The sequence below is a fragment of the Stegodyphus dumicola genome, chromosome 10 (assembly GCF_044657685.1).
Source record: "Stegodyphus dumicola isolate Sdum_Otavi_A_Nest chromosome 10, ASM4465768v1".
Lineage (NCBI taxonomy): Eukaryota > Metazoa > Arthropoda > Arachnida > Araneae > Eresidae > Stegodyphus > Stegodyphus dumicola.
In genome coordinates, this window is record NC_140777.1 from 67,844,254 (window position 1) to 67,866,841 (window position 22,588).

At 33.1% G+C, this 22,588-nt stretch overlaps 1 protein-coding gene across 2 annotated transcripts in view; it reads right to left on the reverse strand.

Annotated features, from left to right (window-relative positions):
* Positions 1-4,626: 4,626 nt before the first annotated feature.
* LOC118199018 (vascular endothelial growth factor receptor 1-like) overlaps positions 4,627-22,588 on the reverse strand; it is a 137,167-nt gene continuing 119,205 nt past the window's right edge. The window contains exons 18-23 of one of the 2 annotated variants that reach the window (XM_085825047.1): positions 20,592-20,714; positions 20,415-20,485; positions 19,887-20,027; positions 16,278-16,383; positions 12,048-12,492; positions 4,627-11,878 (exon numbers count right to left, since the gene is read on the reverse strand). In XM_085825047.1, the coding sequence (XP_085681173.1) occupies positions 11,832-11,878; positions 12,048-12,492; positions 16,278-16,383; positions 19,887-20,027; positions 20,415-20,485; positions 20,592-20,714 (933 nt within the window). In that variant the 3' untranslated portion in view covers positions 4,627-11,831. Of the gene's footprint in view, positions 12,493-16,277; positions 16,384-19,886; positions 20,028-20,414; positions 20,486-20,591; positions 20,715-22,588 lie in introns of both variants that reach the window. The other variant, XM_085825046.1, reaches the window with a different exon arrangement.

The window sequence follows — 22,588 nt, forward strand, 5'->3', positions numbered from 1 at the left end:
ATATTAGCCTTAAAGTGGAAAGAGAAGTGAGATGTTCATGTCTTGTCCACCAATCATGATAGTGTAGAAATGTTTGAAAGAAAACCTGATATTTTGAAAACTAAAATGTATAATTCATTATAATAAGAACATGATTGTCATTGATCACCAAGATCAAATGTTCGCTTGTGTCCCTATTATGAGGAAACACATGAAAGGATAGAGGAAACATTTTTTGTATATATTCGATATAGTACTTGATAACACTTAACATTTTGTACAAAAAGAGAAAAGTGTGCAGAATTTAGATAGTTACTGAAGAATGTACAATCAAACTGTGACAGATTATGACAGGTACCCTTTGGATATACAGAGAGACTGCAAGGACAAAATTGGGGACATTTTCCAAAATATATTGATTCAATGTAATCAAAACAAAAACCAGCAAAGACTTGTAAAGTATGCGCAGTGAAGTAATGTGGGAATAGGAAAGTGTAAAGTTGTATTTCATGTTCCCTGTTGCTTTTAGAAATAACACACTGGAATATTTTTAATTTCCTGTCATTGGTTTAAAATGTTAGTATTAAAACAATATAACTTCTAATAGATTTGAGTAAAATTTTGACTAATACATTATTAACTTACAGGCTAGAAATTATTCTTACTCACACAATAAATTTTACACTGCAAATATTTAAATGATTGAAAATGTTTACTTTTCCTGTTATGTAACCATAAAAATATTCTATGAAATGAAATTATTAATACATGATTTAATAAAAATGACATAAAGAATAAAAATAAGACTGTCAAATTCTGTGGTTTTATTAATTTGTAAATGCAGTACTATTTTCGTCCACTGGTTAACACAAAATGTGGACGTGAAGAAACTGCTTCTGATCACGACGCGTGAGTAAAGCTGTTTCCGAAAGTAGCACACAAAAGCATCGCTCAATTCATAAGGCAAGGGATTAATTGATTAATTTCAGAACTTACAAGAAACTGATGCAGTTTTAAAAATAATCTATAAAATAATTTAGTTACATCTACAATAAATGTCTTAATTTTATTTTTTATGTATTAGTTTCAAATAAAAGATTACTTTTTGTTGATTATAGTGAGTGTGAGGGTTTGCTAATATTAATTTTTAATATTCTAGATTAATCTGGAAAGTGTGAAATTTGATTATTTGTGATATTAAATAAGATTATTATTTGCATTTAATCTATTTCCTGATATATATGCATTAGGATGTTGATCAAATATAGTATATATTGATCTTAGATCAGACATGTATCGGGATGATCAAACATATATATGTATCTCTCACAGTCTTTGTAGAAGACGTAACTGCGGTTCGTGCACAGTTTTCCAACAGAGTGATCAATGTCATCTCCAATGAATTGTACGGTAGAGATTCTATTATGCTTCATCTGACACAGATCATCAACCAAGGCTCATCCCAACAGATGATACAGCTCGAACCATGCACAGAGAATTGCAGAGGATAGCAATGCATAGGTGCCTATGAGAAAACCACTCGTTTCTGTCCGATGTGCAAGAATTCGTTTGCAGTGGTGTCGGGAAAGAAGACAGTGGACATCTGAGGATTGGAAATGGGTAATGTGGTCAGATGAATCATGCTACACTTTATTTTGCACTGATGGAAGACGTTGAATTTGGCGAGAAACCCATGAAGCCATGAATCCATCTTGCCTTACTCACACTGTGCAAGGGTCTGGTGGCAATATCATGATGTGGGGCATGTTTTGCTGGCATGGAAGTGGTGCCCTTGTGTTCCTTGGGGGTAAACAAACAGCCATGAGATACCTAGGTACACTGCAGATCAAGTGCACCATATCATGGTTGTAACATCGTCAAATAAATAAAACCTTTTCTAGGCTAAATATTTCCTTATATATATATAACTATATACACTGAAGTGACAAAAGTCATGGGATACCTCCTAATATTTTGTCGATCCTCCTTTTGCCCGACGAAGTGCAGCAACTCGATGTGGCATGGACTCAACAAGTCGTATGAAGTCCCCTGCAGGAATATTGAGCCATGCTGCCTCTATAGACGTCCATAATTGTGAAAGTGTTGACGGTGCAGGGTTTTGGGCACGAACTGACCTCTCGATGATGTCCCATAAATGTTCGATGGGATTCATGTCGGGCGATCTAGGTGGCCAGATCATTTGCTGGAATTGTCCAGAATGTTCTTCTAACCAATCACGAACAATTGTGGCCCGGTGACATGGCGCATTGTCATCCATAAAAATCTCATCGTTGTTTGAGTATGTGAAGTCCATGAATGGCTGTAAGTGATCTCCAAGTAGCTGAAGATATCCATTTCCAGTCAATGATCGGTTCAGTTGCACCAGAGGACCGACTCCATGCCATGGAAAAACAGCCCAGACCATTATGGAACCCCCACCAGCTTGAACAGTGCCTTGTTGAAAACTTGGGTCTATGGCTTCGTGGGGTCTGTGCCACACTCGAACCCTACCATCAGCTCTTACCAACTGAAATCGTGACTCATCTGACCAAGCCACGGTTTTTCATTTGTTTAGGGACCAACCGATATGCTCACAAGCCCGCTAGAGTCACTGTAGGCGATGTCGTGCTGTCAGTAAAGGCACTCGAGTCGGTTATCTGCTGGCATAGCCCAAGGAATACAAATTTCGCCGCACTGTCCTATCGGACACGTTCCTCGTACGTCCCACATTGATTTCTGCGGTTATTTGACTCGGTGTTGCTTGTCTGTGAACATTGACAACTCTACGCAGACGTCGCTGGTCTCAGTCGTTAAGTGCAGGTGGTCGGCCACTGCGCTGTCCATGGTGGGATGTTATGCCTGAAATTAGATACTCTCGGCACACTCTTGACACTGTGGATCTTGGAATGTTGAATTCCCTAACGATATCCGAAATGGAATGACCCATGCGTCTAGCTTCAACTACCATTCCGCGTTCAAAGTCTGTTAATTCTCGTCGTGCAGCCATAATCACGTCAAAGCTTCTTCACATGAATAACTTGAACACAAATAAAGGCCCTGCCAAAGCACTTCGCATTTATACATTTTCTATGCGATACTACTGCCATCTGTATATTTGCATATTGCTATCCCATGATTTTGTCACTTCAGTGTACAGATTACATTTGATAAGAACTTTAAAAAACATTTTCACTATAGTTAAGTGTGTAAAAACCACTTCTACTCATCTCTTTTCACATCTCAATCTGTTCTTACTCCCACCTGCTCTTCCGGCCGAGGCGAGAAGAGGGTTCTCTGCTCCTTCTTTTAGGTGGGTGACCAAGTGTTCTTCAGAGAAAGGAAATGTTACAGCGCCTTGTAATGTTGCATTTTTACCGTGATACTTCATGGATGATAATGCAATTATACATCATGCCAGAAGTGTTCAAAAGTGTTTCATTAACATCAATCTGACTTCCAACACCTTCCCTGGCCACTGCCATAGCCTGGATCTTAACCCCATAGAAAATGTGTAGGATATGGTGGAAAGGCACATCCCACAGCGATCTCCTCTTCCATCTAATTTACCTTGTACGGAAAAGTATGTATGCACAACATAGAAGTGAGAATTGTTACGAGAAAGCATTACTGCTACGAATGAATGAGTATTCAGAAAGAATACTTACATACATTTAGTGAGAACTAATTTATTTTTTCTTAGCCACTTTTTTTTACATCATTGATTTCCTGTTAATATAAGGAGTTGTCGTTCTTTAAAAACATATTTTTTTAACATCGTTTTCCAGTTTTGCCAAGGTGCTTAAAAGTTTTATCTGTGGTTTTATCTTTTAGCTGATATCGGCAAAAAGCTGTATGTGTGTTCCAAAATACTTATTTTCAAGTTCCTGCATTGCTGATGCGGTAACACTCAGCTAGTAGAAAAGAGTCAGGTTTACCTACCTGATTCTTTTCATTGTAAAAATCTTGTAAAAATGTACTTGTTTTTTGTATCAAATGCCCATGTGTCTTGGCCTCGAAAAATAATTTCTCCTCACTAATAAGAAATCCATTTTAGACAAGTGTACAGCTGAAGAAAGAAGTTCTACCTGCATTTGAATGCCGAAAAATCAGTTAACTAGATATGTATTTTTGAGATTTTAGCTGTGTGTAACATCAGTGTGAGCCTTTGTAGGAGGTTCCTTACAAAGTCATGTCTTTCCTTAAGACAGATGTTCATATTCATCATACAGATGCTTTATCATATCCATTGAACAATCAAGCACATTAGCAAAAGTCAAACTGAATTGATAAGTCAAACTTCAGTATTTCTTCAGTATTTAAGTTCCATTACTGTATTTAGCTATAATTGTATTTTGATAATGTGTTGACTAATTTTTTTTTTTTTTTTAATCAGCTGCATTTCGTATGTAGTAAGTAGGAAACTGATTACACAAAACTACTAAAATTCTCAAAATGATCCATTTTCTCTGTGTAGAAGAAACTGATACATCAACCATAACTGTAGTTCTAGTGTTCATTACAATCTTGCAATGATATTCAAACTATGGGTCATGACCCCAAATGGAGTTGCAAGGTGGTTAAAAATCCTAAAATAATGTGAATTGATGGTATATCACTAAGGGTCACCCAACGCTCTGAATCGATGAATAAATGGTCACCTGACTCTCTGGAGTTGCAATATTGATTTTTTGTGGTTGTTTGCATTTTTATGGGGTCGAATTGCTATGAAGTTTGAATGCCATTGGTCTGTTTGGGGGGGGGAAGACACTTTAATGCTCAGAGTAAAGAAATTAACTTTCATTTTAATATATAACAAAAACAACTCAAAATTTAAAAAAGGAAATTGATTAAAAACAGTATTCAGAAAGTAATGTATGATTATTTAGAACTGACACATAATAAATTTTATAAAAATTTCACAGTACTAAATACGTATATTCTACTTTTGAGAAATTAAAACTGCTGGAAAATAATTTTTCTATGAATGTAATCTTCATTTACTTGTAAGAGAAAGGGATGACAACACCTTAAATGCCTTTGATACATATATGTTAATAAAGATACAAAAAAAATATACACATCTACTTTCAGTACTGCAAAGCAGTATATATATGTAAATGGCCATATATAAATGACTAGAAAAATAAGAGCTAGTTGCATTCTTAACTGTATTTAGTTAGTATATATAACATTGTTCTGAATGTGATTATACGTATACATAGGATAAATATGGAAATAATAAGAATGTTTATAAAAGATGGCTATGGGCTTATTTCCTTAAATATTATTGATAGTCAATTATTTCTGACTGCAAAGAAAGAAAAGGTCAGAAAGCTTCTTGTAATAAATTACAGAGTTGAACACATTAGATTGGAAGCATTCTGGAAAATAATCTTTTTTACATAGACCCTATGTATAAAAAAATCGTACTGAAATGGCTTTAAAATTTTCTGTATCTTTACCTGGGAAATTTGTAAAATGAGTAAAAGAATCAGTTTTCCAGAATGAGTCATTTCTTCATGTAAATTGTAATCAATTTAAATTTCAGACTTTTGAATGCAAATTTAGAAAGCAGCTAGAGAAAGAAAATCTCTTCATTTGATAATTAATAAACTGGTATGTAAAATTAAGGCAGTAATGCATTTTTCAAAATATATAGTGATGAAAGTATGGAGATTTCGAAGATTTTTACTATGAATATAATTTGCATACCAGTTTAGTAAAAAAGTGATTGTTTATTATTAAATCAAGTAATGTTTGTGTGTGATGAATCACAATTCAGCAAAAAGAGTTCTTGCGATCATTTAGGTAATGAGTATAGATGCAAAGACTTCATTTCGAACATTCATTGTCAGAGGTGGCTTGCTGTCTACGAGTCAACAAAAAAAGTGACATGCATATGCTGAAAACGCCCTAAGGAGTGGTAATAGCTTTGAAAAATTAACCTAGATATTCTAAGCATAATGTCTCATTCAGACTGTCATCTGGTGTTAAATGTGTAGTATCGTAGATAAATTACAGTCAGCCATCTTACCCTTGAGCTTATTATTCCCTTTGTAACACGATTCAAGACAAACAGTGAATAAATGGCAAGCAGAGAAGGGACTTCATGCCTGACCCCAGAGCTGTATGTCTCCACCTTATCTCCAAAGGTGAAAGCCCTTCTTTCATGATGCCATGATTATCATTCCTGGAGTTCACAGCAGCAGATCTTGTTCTTTTTTATCTTTAAATTGATTTCTCAATTCTCCTGATTAGAAATGTTTTTGCTGCAATCTTTCCAAAATGATTAGACTGTGATATATTAATTTACACTTACAATTTTATGATCCATGCAGTTTAATAAATGCTATATCTCCAAACATTATATCTTCAATGTGTGTAGCAAGTTGTCTTGTATGTAACCAATTCTCAGAACATTGGCATTCAGCAGAGCATTAAGACTTTTAATATAGCTCTCAAATTTAATCAGTATTAGTGTTTACAAACTGAGCAATTTAAAGCATAAACTTGCTTCTGAGAAACTGAAGTCTCTACCTTGTTTTTAATAATGTGTATAATTAATAATATATATATTTATGTGCAGAAGTAAGAATTTGCAAATTATGTCTATTTTTATTATAAGTACTGAACCAAAGGTACTAATTATGCCATTGAAGGATTATGCAAATATTTCTGAATATGTAAGTGTACATGCATATGTTTGTGGAGCTGTGATTGTAGAGAGGATATAAGTGCTAGAGGAGTGTTGGGTTATTTTGTGTGCTCATATTCCTTCCTGATATTTGTCGTGTTTCTTGCAAGAGTGAGGTAAATTTTATGAAATATCAGGTAAAATGAGTAGTCGCAGATTTATGGATGACGGAAGGAGATGGAATAAGTGCAAGTGAGTACAGGGCTCAATGTAACACCCTAGTGTCACCTGCAATTTGTGGAAAAAGTTTCAGGACACTGGATCCATTGAGCTGTATGCTGCCACTAGGACCTGTGTTACAGGGTCTACAGTTGTCCGAAAGCTTCATCAGATAGAGCTGTATGCCAGAAGAGCCACTGTTTGTGTCCTGTTGACTGCAGTGCACAAGAGAGTGCATGGTGCAGACAACATGCATTTTGGATTGGACTTCAGTGGTGCACAGTGATTTTACAGATGAGTGGAAATTCATCCTGGATACTGATTCTTGGCGTACCTGGAACTAAAGAGAACCTGGAACATGATACCATCCCTTCCTCATCAGGGAAAAGGATCATTACGGTAGTGGAGGTGTAATGGTTTGGGCAGGTATATATTGGATGGCCGCACACCCCTGCATATGTTTGCCAAAAACTACCTTGGACTATCATAGTTCTGTTGACAATGAATCAACAGAACTATGGTAGACCAAGATCATTCAAAGAGCAGGACATTCATCAACTGGAATGCCCATCTAGGTATTGTAGAAGTAAATCCTATGCAACGTACATGCAGTGATCTAAGAATGACCATAGGAGCATGTTATGTCTTGTCAAGACCTTGAAATAAAATCTACTGTTGTTGAAGAATGTTATTTATCATCAGATATTTGTTAGTATAATTTTACATACCAGAATCTTAATTTTTAAGGAGAAAGCTTTTATTTTGTAAGTGTTTCTTAAATTCATTTTGAAAACTTTAAGTTGATAAGTATTAACAATAATCCATAGAAATTTCTGTAACTTAAAGTATATGTTAGGGATCAATATTTAAGAAAATAAAAACAGTAACTGCCTTTTCCTAAACATTACATGGATTTTTTTCCCCTAGTTACAACATATTTAAGGCATATTTTGTTACTTATGTAAATTTATTTTATAAATATTTTGTTTGATTACCAAACATTACACCAGATGTATAAACAATATTTTGAGCAAACTGATGTATAAAAATATTACACATAATATTTTAATGGTAAAATGTAGTAAAAAAATGAAAAAAATATTCAAATCTGAAAATTTTTAAATTGTACAAATGTACACACACAGAATTTTAAAATATAAACAAATAATACCAGCATACCTGTTATTAAATTTCCAAGTAAAAAAATATTCAAATCTGAAAATTTTTAAATTGTATAAATGTACACACATACATAATTTTAAAATATAAAAAAATAATACCTTCATACCTGTTATTAAATTTCCATAAAAATAGAATAAATTTTAGAGATAATTTATTATGCATGGAATTCTATATACATGTGTATATTTGCAAAAGAATTTGTATATGTATGTGTGTATATACACACACATATACATGTAATAATAGCAAAGGGAAAGGCGGAACACTGTTGGTGCGTAATACCCAAATAGGATAGGTCATCGATCCCTATTGAAGAGGAAGAATTCTGATTGTGTATTCCGTAGTATGCTAATATGTTGAGTTCGGCTAAAAAACTTGGCATTCGAGGCAGTTTTAATTCCATTTTTATTTGCAACTGACTTTTGTGGCCACAGTTCTCTTGGCACTTTAGCCATGCCTATTCAAGAACATATTACATTTTTGATATTATTGCAATAGGAAGCACCATAGCGAAATTACATACAAGCAGAGCAGAGAGAGAAGCTGAAGTGCATAGTTATGCAAGATGGAAGCACATGAAGGGAAAAATTTTCGTTTGAGTTAAAAAGTTTCAGTTCCAATTATTATCAAGTCATCAGCGCTGCACGGGCCATGTGAAAAGGAATGATCTAGAAATGACGCAATGCAGAGAAGTTATTACGATTTTTAGAATTAGATTTACCGTCAGTTTAAATTATAATTTTGATTTACATATTTTACATTTTATTGTAATATTGCTGCATTATTAGATATATTATATTGCTGCGTTATTAGATATTATATGATTTATTTAGTTGTGGATAACTCAATAAATTTACAGGTATATTGTCAAAATTTTGATAATGATTGTCTTTCATATTTTATATATATAAAGGAAAAAAAAGTATGACAGCAAAATTCTAATTTTAATTAGCAAGTTCTTAACTTTACTTTGAGTATTTCTTCTCCCTATTCTAAAAATAGTAATTGTTTATAAGAACTTTTTCTGAACTGCGTCATTTCAAAATTAATCTGTTTCATACCATCTTACGTAACGCACAACATTGCAGGAATGTTATAGCCAATCATTACTTTGAGAATTTAATCTTTGATTTTATATCTCATGCTTGTTCTACACGCATGGCATTTTTACGATTTGCCTTTGCTTTTGCTAATACGCCTTGCTTGTTTCTCTCTATCATCAACTGTCTGGAGATGGGCTAAGCTTTCAAAACTGTGGGGTGCATACTACACCAAATAATAATATGAATTAGATATTCCATCTAAAGAATTACTTTATCAAGAAATAAAAATTATGTGGTTAATCTACGGTCACGTCTGTCTTAAGTGTCATCCTTTTGTCTACGCAGTAAAGAATCTCTAAATTATTGTAACCCCAAAAAATCTTCTGCTGTTCCTTACAGCTATTTCCAAATCATCACATTTTATATACACCATATATTCTGGCATATAACGCACAACCTACAACTTCAAACTAAATTTTTTTAGATTTTAAGTACATTCACAGTATAACTCGTACCCTTTTCTTTACGAAGAAGCCTGAAAGGTACATGTGTGATGCTCTTTTCTTTTGAAGTTGATCATTCGAAGATTTTTTCCAGGCTTTCGAACAATAGTAGACTGAACTTAACAAAGCGATAAGGAAAACATTACGTGTGTGTAGGGCGTGTGTGTAATTATGTGTGTGTAAATGCTTGAGGGCGTAAATAATTTAGCAAAGATGGTATGTTGTATTCAATGCAGGTGTGCATAAGAATGTTATTATAAGATTTCGAGAAAAAGGAGGGCATTAATTGAGATAAGCATGCACTTCCGACCTGAATGAATTTGCAGAATCAGCAGATAGATATTTTCTCTTTCTGTAGTGATTTGATCTGTAATTCTGAATTGAACATCCAAGGCAAGCAAGAAAAAGAAAGCCAAATGCGTCATGGCAGTATAGAAATAGTGTGTGAGCGGATAATAAAGGCATGGAATGAATTTAAACGCGACATAATTCAAAAGTCATTAAAATGTAGCATATTTAACAATCTAGATGGAACAGAAGGTGATTATTTATTTATGGATTAGAATAACAGTGATGGTGAAGATGAAATACAATTCACTGATGTGCCCGAAAATATTACGGGAGATGAATATAACGAACTTTTCATGTCATCAGATAAGGACATTTTTTAAGGTCATAAAGAATGTTATTTCTTTAAAAAAAAAAACAGCATTTAGGTACACGCAGAAATGTAATTTTTGTATGGTCATTATTTTAAATATATCATTTTTATATCCAGCGCATAATGCATACCCATAAATTTCCATCTTATATTTTGTATAAAAAGTGTGCGTTATACGTCGGAATAGCCCACCAGCGGCCGAGCGGTAAAGTTGCTGAACACTGGTAGTTCGCGAATCCCGCGAACGGGCTGGCTGCATGGGCGTTTTCGTGGTTTTCCCCATGTGTAACGTGTATACGAGCCAGTTTCCCTTAGAAAGTCCTCCACGAAAGGCATCCCTCCCCTTAGGCAGATAGCCCTAGTGTGCTTTGCCATAATTAAATACACACACACACACACACATACATACGTCGGAATATATGGTGTATATATATTCTCAAATGATACATTTTGATCCCTTAGTGCAGAAATGCTGAATAACTTTTGCTGTGTAATTAGAGATGCATAAGTTAGATTTTGCCTCTAGTGTGGGAGAAGATTCTAATTTTAAAATAATTCTTAAATGTGAAATAAACAATCTTTATTCAGGCATATAGGTTTGGGTGAATAAAATATGAATCTTCATTGAATAATACTGCATTAATAAATATTTTGAATTTGTAATTTGAATTAATTAATAAACTAATTTTTGCCGATGATTAACAACTTATACTTCTTTCAACCAAAGGTGAAAATCTCTCATTTTGATATCTAATGTTAAACATCTTGCAAAATAAAATGCATCTGTTTCTCTAATGTTGTTTGCAAATGAAAGAAAATCAGAAGCATGAGTGATATATGTTTAATATGATTGGAAATTTCCTAATTCACTGAAATATTGATTAGAATTTTCTGTGATTAGTCACCACAAAAATTAGTCATCTGATTTTGCTAATTTGCTCTGTCTTTTCAAGTGAAATTGTTAACATTTTTTACAATTGCACACATGTACATAGAACACATATAGGGTAGGCACATAGTATTTACGTAAGCAGTCTTTGGTAAAATAGTCATTTTGAAATATGTAGTATACTCATTATCCAAATATTTTAAAATCTGCATGCAATATAAAATTGAAATAAACTATTCTATATATTTACAATACAGTACTACATCAACAGTTTCTCTTGAACATTTGAATTCTTAACAATATGTATAATATTTAACCAGTAATTAATATAGAGATTTTTGAACACACATAATAATTTTCAAAATTTTATCTTACATTAAACATAAAAATATTATTTGCATCATTATCGTAGATGGTATTTGGCTATCATGAGGATGTAAACAAATTGTCTAAATGGGGGGTGGAATTATATACAGATGAATATATTGATAAGACAAATATAATTTCATTCTTTCTACAAATGGCACTTAGGAATATTGTGCTTTACAGGGTAACATCTTGTGCTTATTTCCCTTTCTTCCATCGTTTATATAAAACCTATATACAATAAAAAATAAGAATATTGTGCTTTCCAGTCTAGCATCTTGTGCTTATTTCCTCTTCTTCCATTACGTGTGTAAAACCTATATACAGAAAAAATAAGAATATTGTGCTTTTCAGTCTAGCATCTTGTGCTTATTTCCCTTTCTTCCATCGTCTGTATAAAACCTGTATATAGTAAAAATATAAAAGTATTTATTATGAAAATATAATAAATTATCACTAAAATGCTTCATCTCTGCATGCATAAAATTAATCCATCACCAATTTTAAATGTCATGCTTTAAATCTCCCTCTATTAGAATAGATTTTCTCAATAAAGGTACAGAAGAATCACCATTGGCGTAATGTATGTTGTTAGGAAGTTTCTTTTCCAAAAATACAGAATCGTATTCATCCGTCTCCTCTTTCTCTGGTGAACTACTCGTGTTAAGGTAAGTTGTGTCAGTCACGTTAAGCATATCTTCATCACAAGATGTCTCTGATGACAGTATTCTGGCTTTAGACTTCTGATCCCAAGGTTCAGATAAGCTGTCTAATTGAATCATAGGTACTACTTCCATTGGAGCTTTGGGTATAGGGCCATTCCCCACTGGACGTACAGATGTAACATTATCATAAGTGGTCAAGGGATTCAGGTATTGAATTCGTTCTTCACTATTTGGTGCATCTATCATATTTGTGTATTCTTCATTTGTAGTTCCAGTCATTTGTAAGTATTCGTTGTTATTTAGTAATTCCTCATTCATAACTTGATAAGGTGTGTTAAGTTCAACATAATACTGAAAAAAATATGAAATAATATTAGACACATTTTATTGTAAATGTGTTGATATTAAAAGACGTTATAAAGTAATAAAAAGAGGTTAGTAAAGTCAAATGATTATAAAGCGTTTTAAAACACTATACTATTTTGCGAAAGTGAAAAATGTCTAGCTTTTACATTGAAGAGCCAAAAAACTGGTATAGGCGTACTTATGTAAATAACAGAGGTATGGAACCAGTCACAGAAAAGCGCGGCGCTCGGTAGCGTCCGTTATAAAACAACAAATGTCTAGTAAAGTTGTTAGATCGGTTACTGCTGCTACAATGGCAGATTATTAAGATTTAAGTGAATTTGAACGTGATGTTATAGTCGGCGCACGAGAGATGGGACATAGTATCACCGAGGTAACTTAAAATTGAGTAAGACCATTTCAAGAGTGTACCTTGAATATCGGGAATCCGGTACAATATCAAATCTCCGACATCGCTGCGGCCAGAAAAAGCTATTGAAAGAATGGGAGCAACGACAACTGACGAGAATCATTAAACGTGAAAGACATGTAACGCTTCCTCAAATCGCTGTAGAATTCAGTGCTGGGGCATCAACAAGTGCCAGCGTGCGAACTATTAAACGCTTGCCAACACTGCCATTGGACTGTTGATGACTGGAAATACGTTGCCTGGTCTGACGAATCTCGTTTCCGGTTGTATCAGATGGATGGATTTGTACGTGTGTCGAAGTAACCTCATGAATTCCATGGACTCTACGTGTCATCAGGAGACGTGTTGCGTCTGGTGGAGGCTCTATCATGGCAAGGGACGTGCACAGTTGGCGTGTTACGGGACCCCCTGATCCGTCTAGATACAATTCTGTCAAGTAACAGCTACGTAAGCATCTTGTCCGATCACCTGCACAGGTTCATGCCCATTGTGCGTTCCGACAGACCTTCGACATTTCCAGCAGAACAATAGGACAACTAGCAAGTCGAGAATTGCTACCGAGTGGCTCCAGGAACACTTCTTTGGACACGTCCAGTAACCACCTAGATCTCCAGACATGAACATTATTGAACATTTTTGGGATGCCTTGCAACGTGCTGTTCAGGAGAGATGACTACTACCTCGCATTCCTGTGGATTTATGGATTACTCTGGAGGATTCATAGAGTGAATTACCTGTAGCATAACTTGAAACATTAGCCGAGTCCATGCCACATCGTGTTGCAGCACTTCTGCGTGCTCGCGGGGCCCTATACGATATAAGGTGTACCAGTCTTGTTTTGGCTCCTCAGTGTATATAATACATGGGAAAATCATGAGAAGGATGTAAAAACATAAAGCTAGCTACTGTTTTTAGTCAATTACTAATTATCATATCATTGAATGTTAAATTTATAGCTTATAATTCCGGAATTTCATATGTAAGAATAAAAATCAGCCTTTATGAAAATTTGCATTTACGAAAATTTCTGCCGAGTGGAATGCATTATTCACACCAGCCTTTAAGCCTTAACTCGAAAAATGTTATGCATCTTATTTATGACTAACAATAAATATAAAAAAAATCGAGGAAAATTGTAGAATTTTGCATATTTATTTAGTCTGTAAAGTTGAACCTTAAAAACTGATTTCTGAATGAAAGTATATAAAAAGTGACTTTACTTTTTGATGAAAGCAATGAATACAGTGTGTATGCCTTTCTTCTAATTCAGGAAATTAATCAGCGAGTACTGAGACTGTTGATTGTTTTGGCAGCATCTATGAACTCGAACAATGATGTTAATCACTTTCAGCCAGAGCCATTAAACAAAATAAACACTCGCTTAGAGCATCAAGGAAAGGCGACATCACGAAAAATTCCCTTTGCTGGGTTTTACCATGAAGTGTACGGCGCAGTTTAGCAAAATCTGGGTTGGAATGGAGAAAACGCAGGCGTTATGCTATGAATATATGTCGGAATACCAAAATGTTTTAAGTGCATAGCGCCTCTAACAGTTAACAGCCTTAACAATGAGGTAGCACCAGCAATGCAAAGAGAATTGGTGATGAAGCTCTGATATTAAGAAGAAGTACTAAATAGGGAGAATTACTAGTCTGAAGTATTAAAAAAGTTATAAATGGACTTAAGTACAATTTTTCATTGTAAAAGACTAACAGAAGAGTATTTCCATCTTCCAGCAGGATCAGAATATGTTTCCGTAAATCATAAATGCAAGCAGTGCAAAAGAATTATCTCACAATTTTTCGATGAGATTTTTATGAATAAGTCTGACATAAGCAACCTTTTTCACTACTGACGAGGGAGGTTCAGAATACTACGCCAAAACGTCTAATCTACAAAAGCATCAAGAACGTGTTTAAAAGTTTGAGGCTCATTTAGTTTTGAGAAAAATCGAGTTATGATTTCTCTAATCTACGTAATAATTCTTATATATACATCACGAAGAAATTAAGGTACTATTCCGTTTTGAGAACCGTAAAAAAATTGCAGCGAAAATGTATGCGCAAAAGCGCCAAATCTAGCAAACGCGCCCATTTAACACCTCGCCAAACTTAGCGTACGCGCTGATTTCAAATTGCGCATTAGATAATTCTATATTTCTTAAGACGCCATTGGAATACTAGTTTAATTTTTATATCCTTTTTTGATTTTAAATCCTTTTTTGATATCCTACGGATTTAAATCGTCATAGTTTTACGTCATGGGCAATTTGGGAATTGCCCATGACGAAAAGTCTGCAATAGAATTTTTTTAAAGAAAAGGCATCATTCATTATAGAAAATCATGTTTGAACAACCAACGAGATGAAATTATGCTAAGCGATAACTCGGTAGCGAAATAACGATGCAATTATGTTTAGCCTTTTTTTATATAAGTTATAATAATGATCTGAAATAATTATTTACTCTTATGCTTCCATTCAGTTATGTTTAGCCTTTTTTATATAAATTATAATAATAAAAAAGTATTATATAAAATTAACCTTTCATCTAAATTAAAACAATAATCTTAAATAGTTATTTACTATTATACTTCCTTTCTTGCGTTAGGGTTGCAGCAATTATTTTTGGCAGCACTGTCTGTAAAATGCATATGCTCATTAAAGTAGGAAAAACGCATTTTCTTATTTTTTGGTTGATGCCAATGATATTTTATCGAGTTGAAAACTTGGCATTCAAACATTGTAATCTGACGTGCAGGACTATTTTATAGTTTTTGAATGAATTTCCTTACTCTGTGTTCCTTGTAATCTAATATGGATTTTTTACTTTTCTCGCAAAATTTGTTTGAAGGTGAATATAAGCTCTAATACTTGTTTGAAATAATGGATTCGTTATTATTGACCCTTAACCCGCTAAAGAGATTGTCTCAAACTTGCAATTAGATAGGAAAATTTCTGCATAAATAACATTCTGAAAACAACCGAAGGAAGAAAGTTACAATGTTTTTCTTCTTCTGCCTTCTCCCCTTCCCGAAAAAAGTGCAGTTTTGGATTATCCCCCTTTTGCAAACTACCGATTCAGTTAAAAATTAGGAAAGTAATAATGCTATGTAATTATTAAATATTTCTTTTGATGACGCTCAGCTAATGAAATCTATATTTTAATTATACTTCTCTTTATAGAATTGATGAAGTAAAGTTATTCCTAATAACTGAAATTTTATTCTTCCTTATATAGTGTAAATTTAACTCTGTAAAATTACTACTTTTAAATTTGAGCCTATATGAATGGGTATGCAAAACAAGTGTTTTTTTACCGTTCTGGTATTTGAATTAAAATATTAAGCAGTGTGTACTTACTTTTCTAACGCTTGATTCAAGTAATGTCCCAATATTTTCTGCGAGATATGTAAAATCTGGCCTTTGGTTTGGATCGTCCAGCCAACAATTCTTCATCAAATTATAGCTAAGAAACCATAAAAGGATATCAAGATTATAAATTTTAAAAATTTTACATTGAAGGTGAAATTTTAAGGCAATTGTATGTAGAATTCTTAATTATAAATGTTTTATTTTATCAATGGAACTCGATTATTATGAAGTTTTCATTAATCATAATTCATAATCAATTGAAAATTCTTGTTACGGAATTAATGATGGGGTGTCCTATAAGTGTCTACTCGGAACAGGGATGAAGCTTAGGTAGGTAGCTTCGTGTACTTTGCCTAAACTAAATTACCTCATGCACTGCTTACAAGTGCACACTAAACTGCTAGAATCTGAATGAATTCTTAACATGACAAGACTCTGAAAAGATTTAATCTGTCTTTATTGATTTATTATGTAGATATATTTCTTTGTATTTGGATACACATGAAATCAGAAAAGTATAAGTGAGAACTTGAATAGTCAGGATTTCTTCTTGGTACTCTGGATTACACATAATCGACCATTAAAGATTAAGAATGGGGAATAGTACAAAAAATAAATTAATTAATAATAATTTTTTTATTGGATAAAAGGGGGGCAAGAGAAACGATGTTGTAATCTAGCATTTAATTTCTTCTGAAAGATTTCTACAATGTATTAGAAAATATTTTATTTTAGGAAAAGAAAGAAGCAGAAAACTCGAAAAATGTATAAATTATTATTTACATATATAGATACATAATTATAAAAGTAGAGAAGCACAATTTTGCATTAATAAACTTTTTTTTTTTTTTTTTTTTACTAAATATTGGAAATAATAAACTTTTTTCGTTTTTTAATTTTATTAAATATAGGATTTTTTTTACTAAATATAGAAAATTCGGATCTTCTTTCTTTTCCCCCCATTTTTGTGATAAGATTTTTTTAATATTACAAAAATGGTATCTTTCACGGTAAGTGTTTGAATGATATATTTCTTAAACCATGCTACATACAAACTAAATAATTAAATGCCATTTTCATACGTTTTTGTTACCTTGCATTCTAAATTTCAGATATCTTTGTAATATTCTTCTAATTTTGTTTACATTGTTTTTTAAAAATAAAAGGACTTTAATTATATTATAAAGGATAAAATGAAGTTTTTTTTCACAATGCAAATAAAACTTTTCAGTAAAATTTATTGTATTGTTAGTTGATAATCATACAAATCAAAAATATACATTTTTGCCCTGGCGAAATCAAGCAAAACTTTTTCCTTCTGTCTATCAACTTGTTTGGAGTGTCAACAAGACATCCGTTAACAAAAATATCCGAAAGCACTTCGTTCAATTAGCTGTCAAAAGCTAGCAAAAAAAGAATAATCGTAATAAAAGGTTTTGTCATTTCCTAAATGGCAGTTTTTATTCGACAGCAATGTGGCCTTAACGAGAAGTTTAGTTTTTGAAACGTAAAAAAAAAAAAAAAATAAAAAAATAAAAAAATAAAAGTTCAGCCAGATCAGGTACGGTGAGAGAGGAGGATTGCTGAAATTCACATTGCTGGGAATAGCAATTTCAGTTATCCAAGACCTATTTGCCTGGAGAAGAATATCTTCGCTAAGGATAAATGACTTGCGTTCATGTTACACATGGGTAAAACTGAAGATACACATGCACCCAGCTTTCGACCCGAAGTAAAACATTGGTATTTAGCGGTTTTACGCTGGTAATCTAGGTATCTAGGAAATCTAAGCCTTGGATATAAACGCATTGTAATACAGAAAGCAACAATTTTTCTGATTTTTTTCCAGGCCTTTTTCTTTTATGGTCTGTCGGAGTTGGTACTCCTTTTAAGATCCTCGCAGACTTCTTTCTTTTTGAACTTGAAGAGTCGGAAAGATTTATTGGGCTTCCATAAACCAATCTCTTATTCATTTCCGGATTACATTGGTGATGAAAAGTATCTTTAATGGCGTTTATCATATGGTCTAGTTATCGATGGCAATTAATCGAAATTTTGTCGTCAATATTCGAGATGTGTATCTGATGCATCCTTTCCATATACCAAGTTTTTTACATAAAATTGTTTCCACCGACTAGATCTTCATACATATTTCATAGATTGTCACGTTCATAATGCGGTCTTACCTAGGGCAACAGCATAAGCATGAGCTTAGGGCTCACGGGAAAGGTGCACCACGGAAATATGCTCAGATAATTCAAGGAAAACGGTCACCACAAAAGAGTGCTTAGGGATTCAAGAGGACACTGGAAATATTTTCCATCGCTGGTTTTACCATGGAATGTGTGCTTCAGTTAAGCAAGACCGAGAGTGAAGGAATCGGAGGGAAACTAGTGTAAGTGCATGTAGGGGTATCAAATCTTTTAAGTGCTTAGGGCCTCTAAGCGTCTTAATCCTAGTCTAGTGTAACACTCAATCCTGCCTAAACTCGGCAGTCCAGTTTTGATTATGACATACGGCTATGAAATGTCACAACAGGCTAAGTTTATATGTTTATGAATATTGCCGGTAAAATTTCAATGTTTTCGATAGTCAGAGATGTTACTAACTAAAAACATTTTGCAGCTTTAAAAGAAATTAACTGACTATTACCAGTGGTCCGTAATTTCGTTTTTATACTTCCAAATATTGATGCAATAATTTTACAGCATTTCGTTATCTCGCAATAATTAAGTCATAGTTAGGCTTAGAAGTTATTAAACGTCCTCTGAGTCATCTACAGAATATATTGGTAATTTTTTTAGACGTTTTATTTTTGCAAAGTTCGTTTTACTGCTCTTTAATCTGTTTATTATATATATATATTTGTTTCTTTTGGTACTTACGTATTATTTTGTCGATCATTGGCAGAAATTTCGGCAACGGTCGTCTTTCTCCCGTCGTTACTGCGGAATTCTGAACGCCACAGTCACCCATAACTGGCGCTAAATCGCTCTACTTGGCTGGTTGACGGGGTAATACTTAAGCACCTTTCCTTCTTTCGATTGCAGCTGTTATAAATTATTAGTATAGTTTATGTTGTGATTCACCTTTGCTATATAGTGATTATCGGAGTCAAATTACAAACTGACTGTGTCAGTCTCTTATTCTGATTAACCATATGCTCACTGTGATTTTGTTCCCCGCTTGCAACATATTACCATTAACATCTCTGAGGAGGTTGTACTCTGAGGAAGTTGTACCATTAACATCTCTGAGGAGGTTTTTAGTAATATAATCTTAACTAAGATGTTGAAGTATTAGATAGATCTGACAAGACTAACAAATGCCTGACCGATCGATTGATAAAAAAGAAATTTATATTGAATATAAATGCTTTCTTTATTATCATTGAGTTAAAGGTAACTGTACCTTTTATGCATTATTAAAACTTTTGCCATTTTTTTGCAACTCAATATAAATAAATCTTTCGTTACCCTGAAAATGTACAACTTTTCATGTGTCATTGTTTAATGATTGTGAGGAAAAACTGCATTTTCTGTACGTTCTATTTTCTTAAAATTTTTATGTGTATAAATATAAATTTAGTATTCTTACATTTTATCGGGAGCTAAATCTGGTTTTTCCATTCTGTATCCATTTTTCAATTTTTTGAAGAATTCTTCATTAATTTCTATTCCTGGATATGGATTGCTTCCAAGAGTAAATATCTCCCATAGTAATATTCCAAAAGACCACCTGCAGAACATTTTGAATGCAAATTTATAGTTACATCCAACTGATTTGTTATAATGATTTAAATGTAGCTAATATTTCAATATAATTATAAATACTACTTAAAATCATTAGTATTGTCTTATAAAATCCGCTATGATTGAAGACACAGTGAGTAAGAAAAGAGTTGTTAAGATCTGTAAACTTATTATATGAATGTAACTATCTTAAAATAAATATTAAAGCATGCTGTATGACCTTTACTTTATCTAAAATTCTAGAAATTTTATTCAATAATTATTTAATAATAATAATATTGTGAATAATTTAAGAGTAATTATAACATGCAAAAATAAATTGCATTCATTATTTGAAATTTCATCATTTACTTTGGAATATACAGCAACTTACACATCACTTTTTGAGGTATATACTCTATCTCTAATGGATTCAATAGCCATCCATTTTATCGGTAGCAGTCCCTGCAAAATATTACGGCTGTCAAATTTTCTAGTTTTAACAAAAATATAAGTAAAGCATATTCGCTATTTAATTTAAATAAAAGTTTCAATGAAATAAGCTACTCACATCTGACTTCTTAATGTAGTTAGAATATTTGTAGCAATCTTTTGCAAGGCCAAAATCGCATATTTTGACGACGTTGTCTTTTGCTAGTAGTACATTTCTTGCTGCAAGATCTCTGTGAATCAGCTATTAAAAAATACATAAGAATGCTATTTTCTTATTTGAATGCTAATGAAGTATTTTCAAAAATAAATAAATACATAAATAAATAAAACAAGGTGAAACAAATCTGAAATTCCAAGATTCGGGCTTCTAGGTGCCCATATTCGGGTGGAGGACTACGTTATTCAAAATTTGTTGGTTCTAGGTTTCGTAGTTTTTTCACAACATACATACATTTATGCAGTTTCTTCATTATTTTATTTCTTTAAATATAATAAAGAGCGATAATATTTGGTGGCAACAATTTGAAAAGTGATTCGGTCATTTAAAGCCGACATTTGACGCAAAATGCTGTTTAGAGACTAATAGCTCTTCTGGGCTAATGCCCATTTGGGCTAATAAATAAAATAAAAATGTAAAAAATAAATAAAAGTTTTACTCATATAAAACAATGGAATAATGGGAGACTACTCATATATTAAATTTTACATCGTATTTCTAAATCTTTTTTTGAAATATTTAATTTCCCTTTTATCCCCTTTATAAGTGGCCGCGTTTAAAACCGCTGAATACTGGTAATACGATCCAGATCGAAACCCAGGCGCATGGGTTGCTGCATGGGTGGTTTTGGTGGTTGCCTCATGTGTAATGTAAATACCAGTCAGTTTTTCTGAGGAAGTCGTCGCGAAGGTATTTCTCTCCCTAGGCAAATAGCCCTCATGCGCTTTGCGGTATTCATATCTTTATTGTTCTTAAAATATACCGTTCATAGTCATATTGGAAGTACGAAGAATTAAGGGCATTAATATTACAAGAACTTATAATTACGAGTTAGCTGCAATTAAAATGCAGTTAATTCTTACGTCGTAAAATGCGAGTACAGATGAGATGCTACTGAATGTTTTTTAATGTAAGAGCTATTAAAGCTATTAATGAAAGCTACAACTACTTTTGCGGAAGGAAAAATATTATTTTCATATAAAATTATGCAAAAATATCAAGAGAGGAATCAACCACTTAGCATTTCATAGATACATTTATTTACCCGATTGCAAAGCTCTGAATAAAACCGCTATTAAAAAAGAGCAGGGTTGAGCGAAGTTCGCCAAATAAAGGCAGAGTAATAAAAAGTGCTAATTTTATACAAAAGCGATTTCGTAGAATGTTGCTCTTATTCCACCTTGTATGATGCCTATAGAAGATTTCAAAGAAAAGACAAACTGTGTTGCTTTACCCTTGTAGTGCTTCCATCCTTAACTAGCTTAACTTGGTCTTTGCAGAGATTGACAGAAAACAAACCTTTACAGATATTATCGCTCTGTCTATGAAAATACTACTTGGAACAGAGAATTGAAGCTCCAAAAGATTTTTTGGGACAATTCCTATTATTTAAAAAAATTTTCGTCACACAATAGCTTCAATTGTCTGTTTCGGCGAAACGCGTAATGGTGTTAGCTTGGTTCGACGTCCAACTGAAATTTCCCTTGAAAAGCCAGGTTGGAAGTCTAATTTACCATTTTCCGCTTTGTAATTTTTATAATTTTTTGTAATTTTATGTTTTAATTTTGTTTTAACTTGTTCCGTCGATCAGTTTTTTATATGTGTTAACTTTTCACTTATCACATCGATAGGTTTTTACTGTATTTTTTTGCCATTCACATGCTTCCAACGATTGATTTTAACAGTTTTCTATTCTGCATTTTATTTCGCGTGTAGGCTAATTTTTCACCCTTCAATGTTATTATTTTAAAAAATACTGCGTTGAACTATTTCTTGGAGCCACAGCTCCTGGTAACTTTTTGGCGAGCTCACTACAATATTTCTTACTATTATTTCATAATTTTTGCAGCATATTGCGCAAAAAATTTTTAAGACCAAGTAGGTCTTACAGCACAATA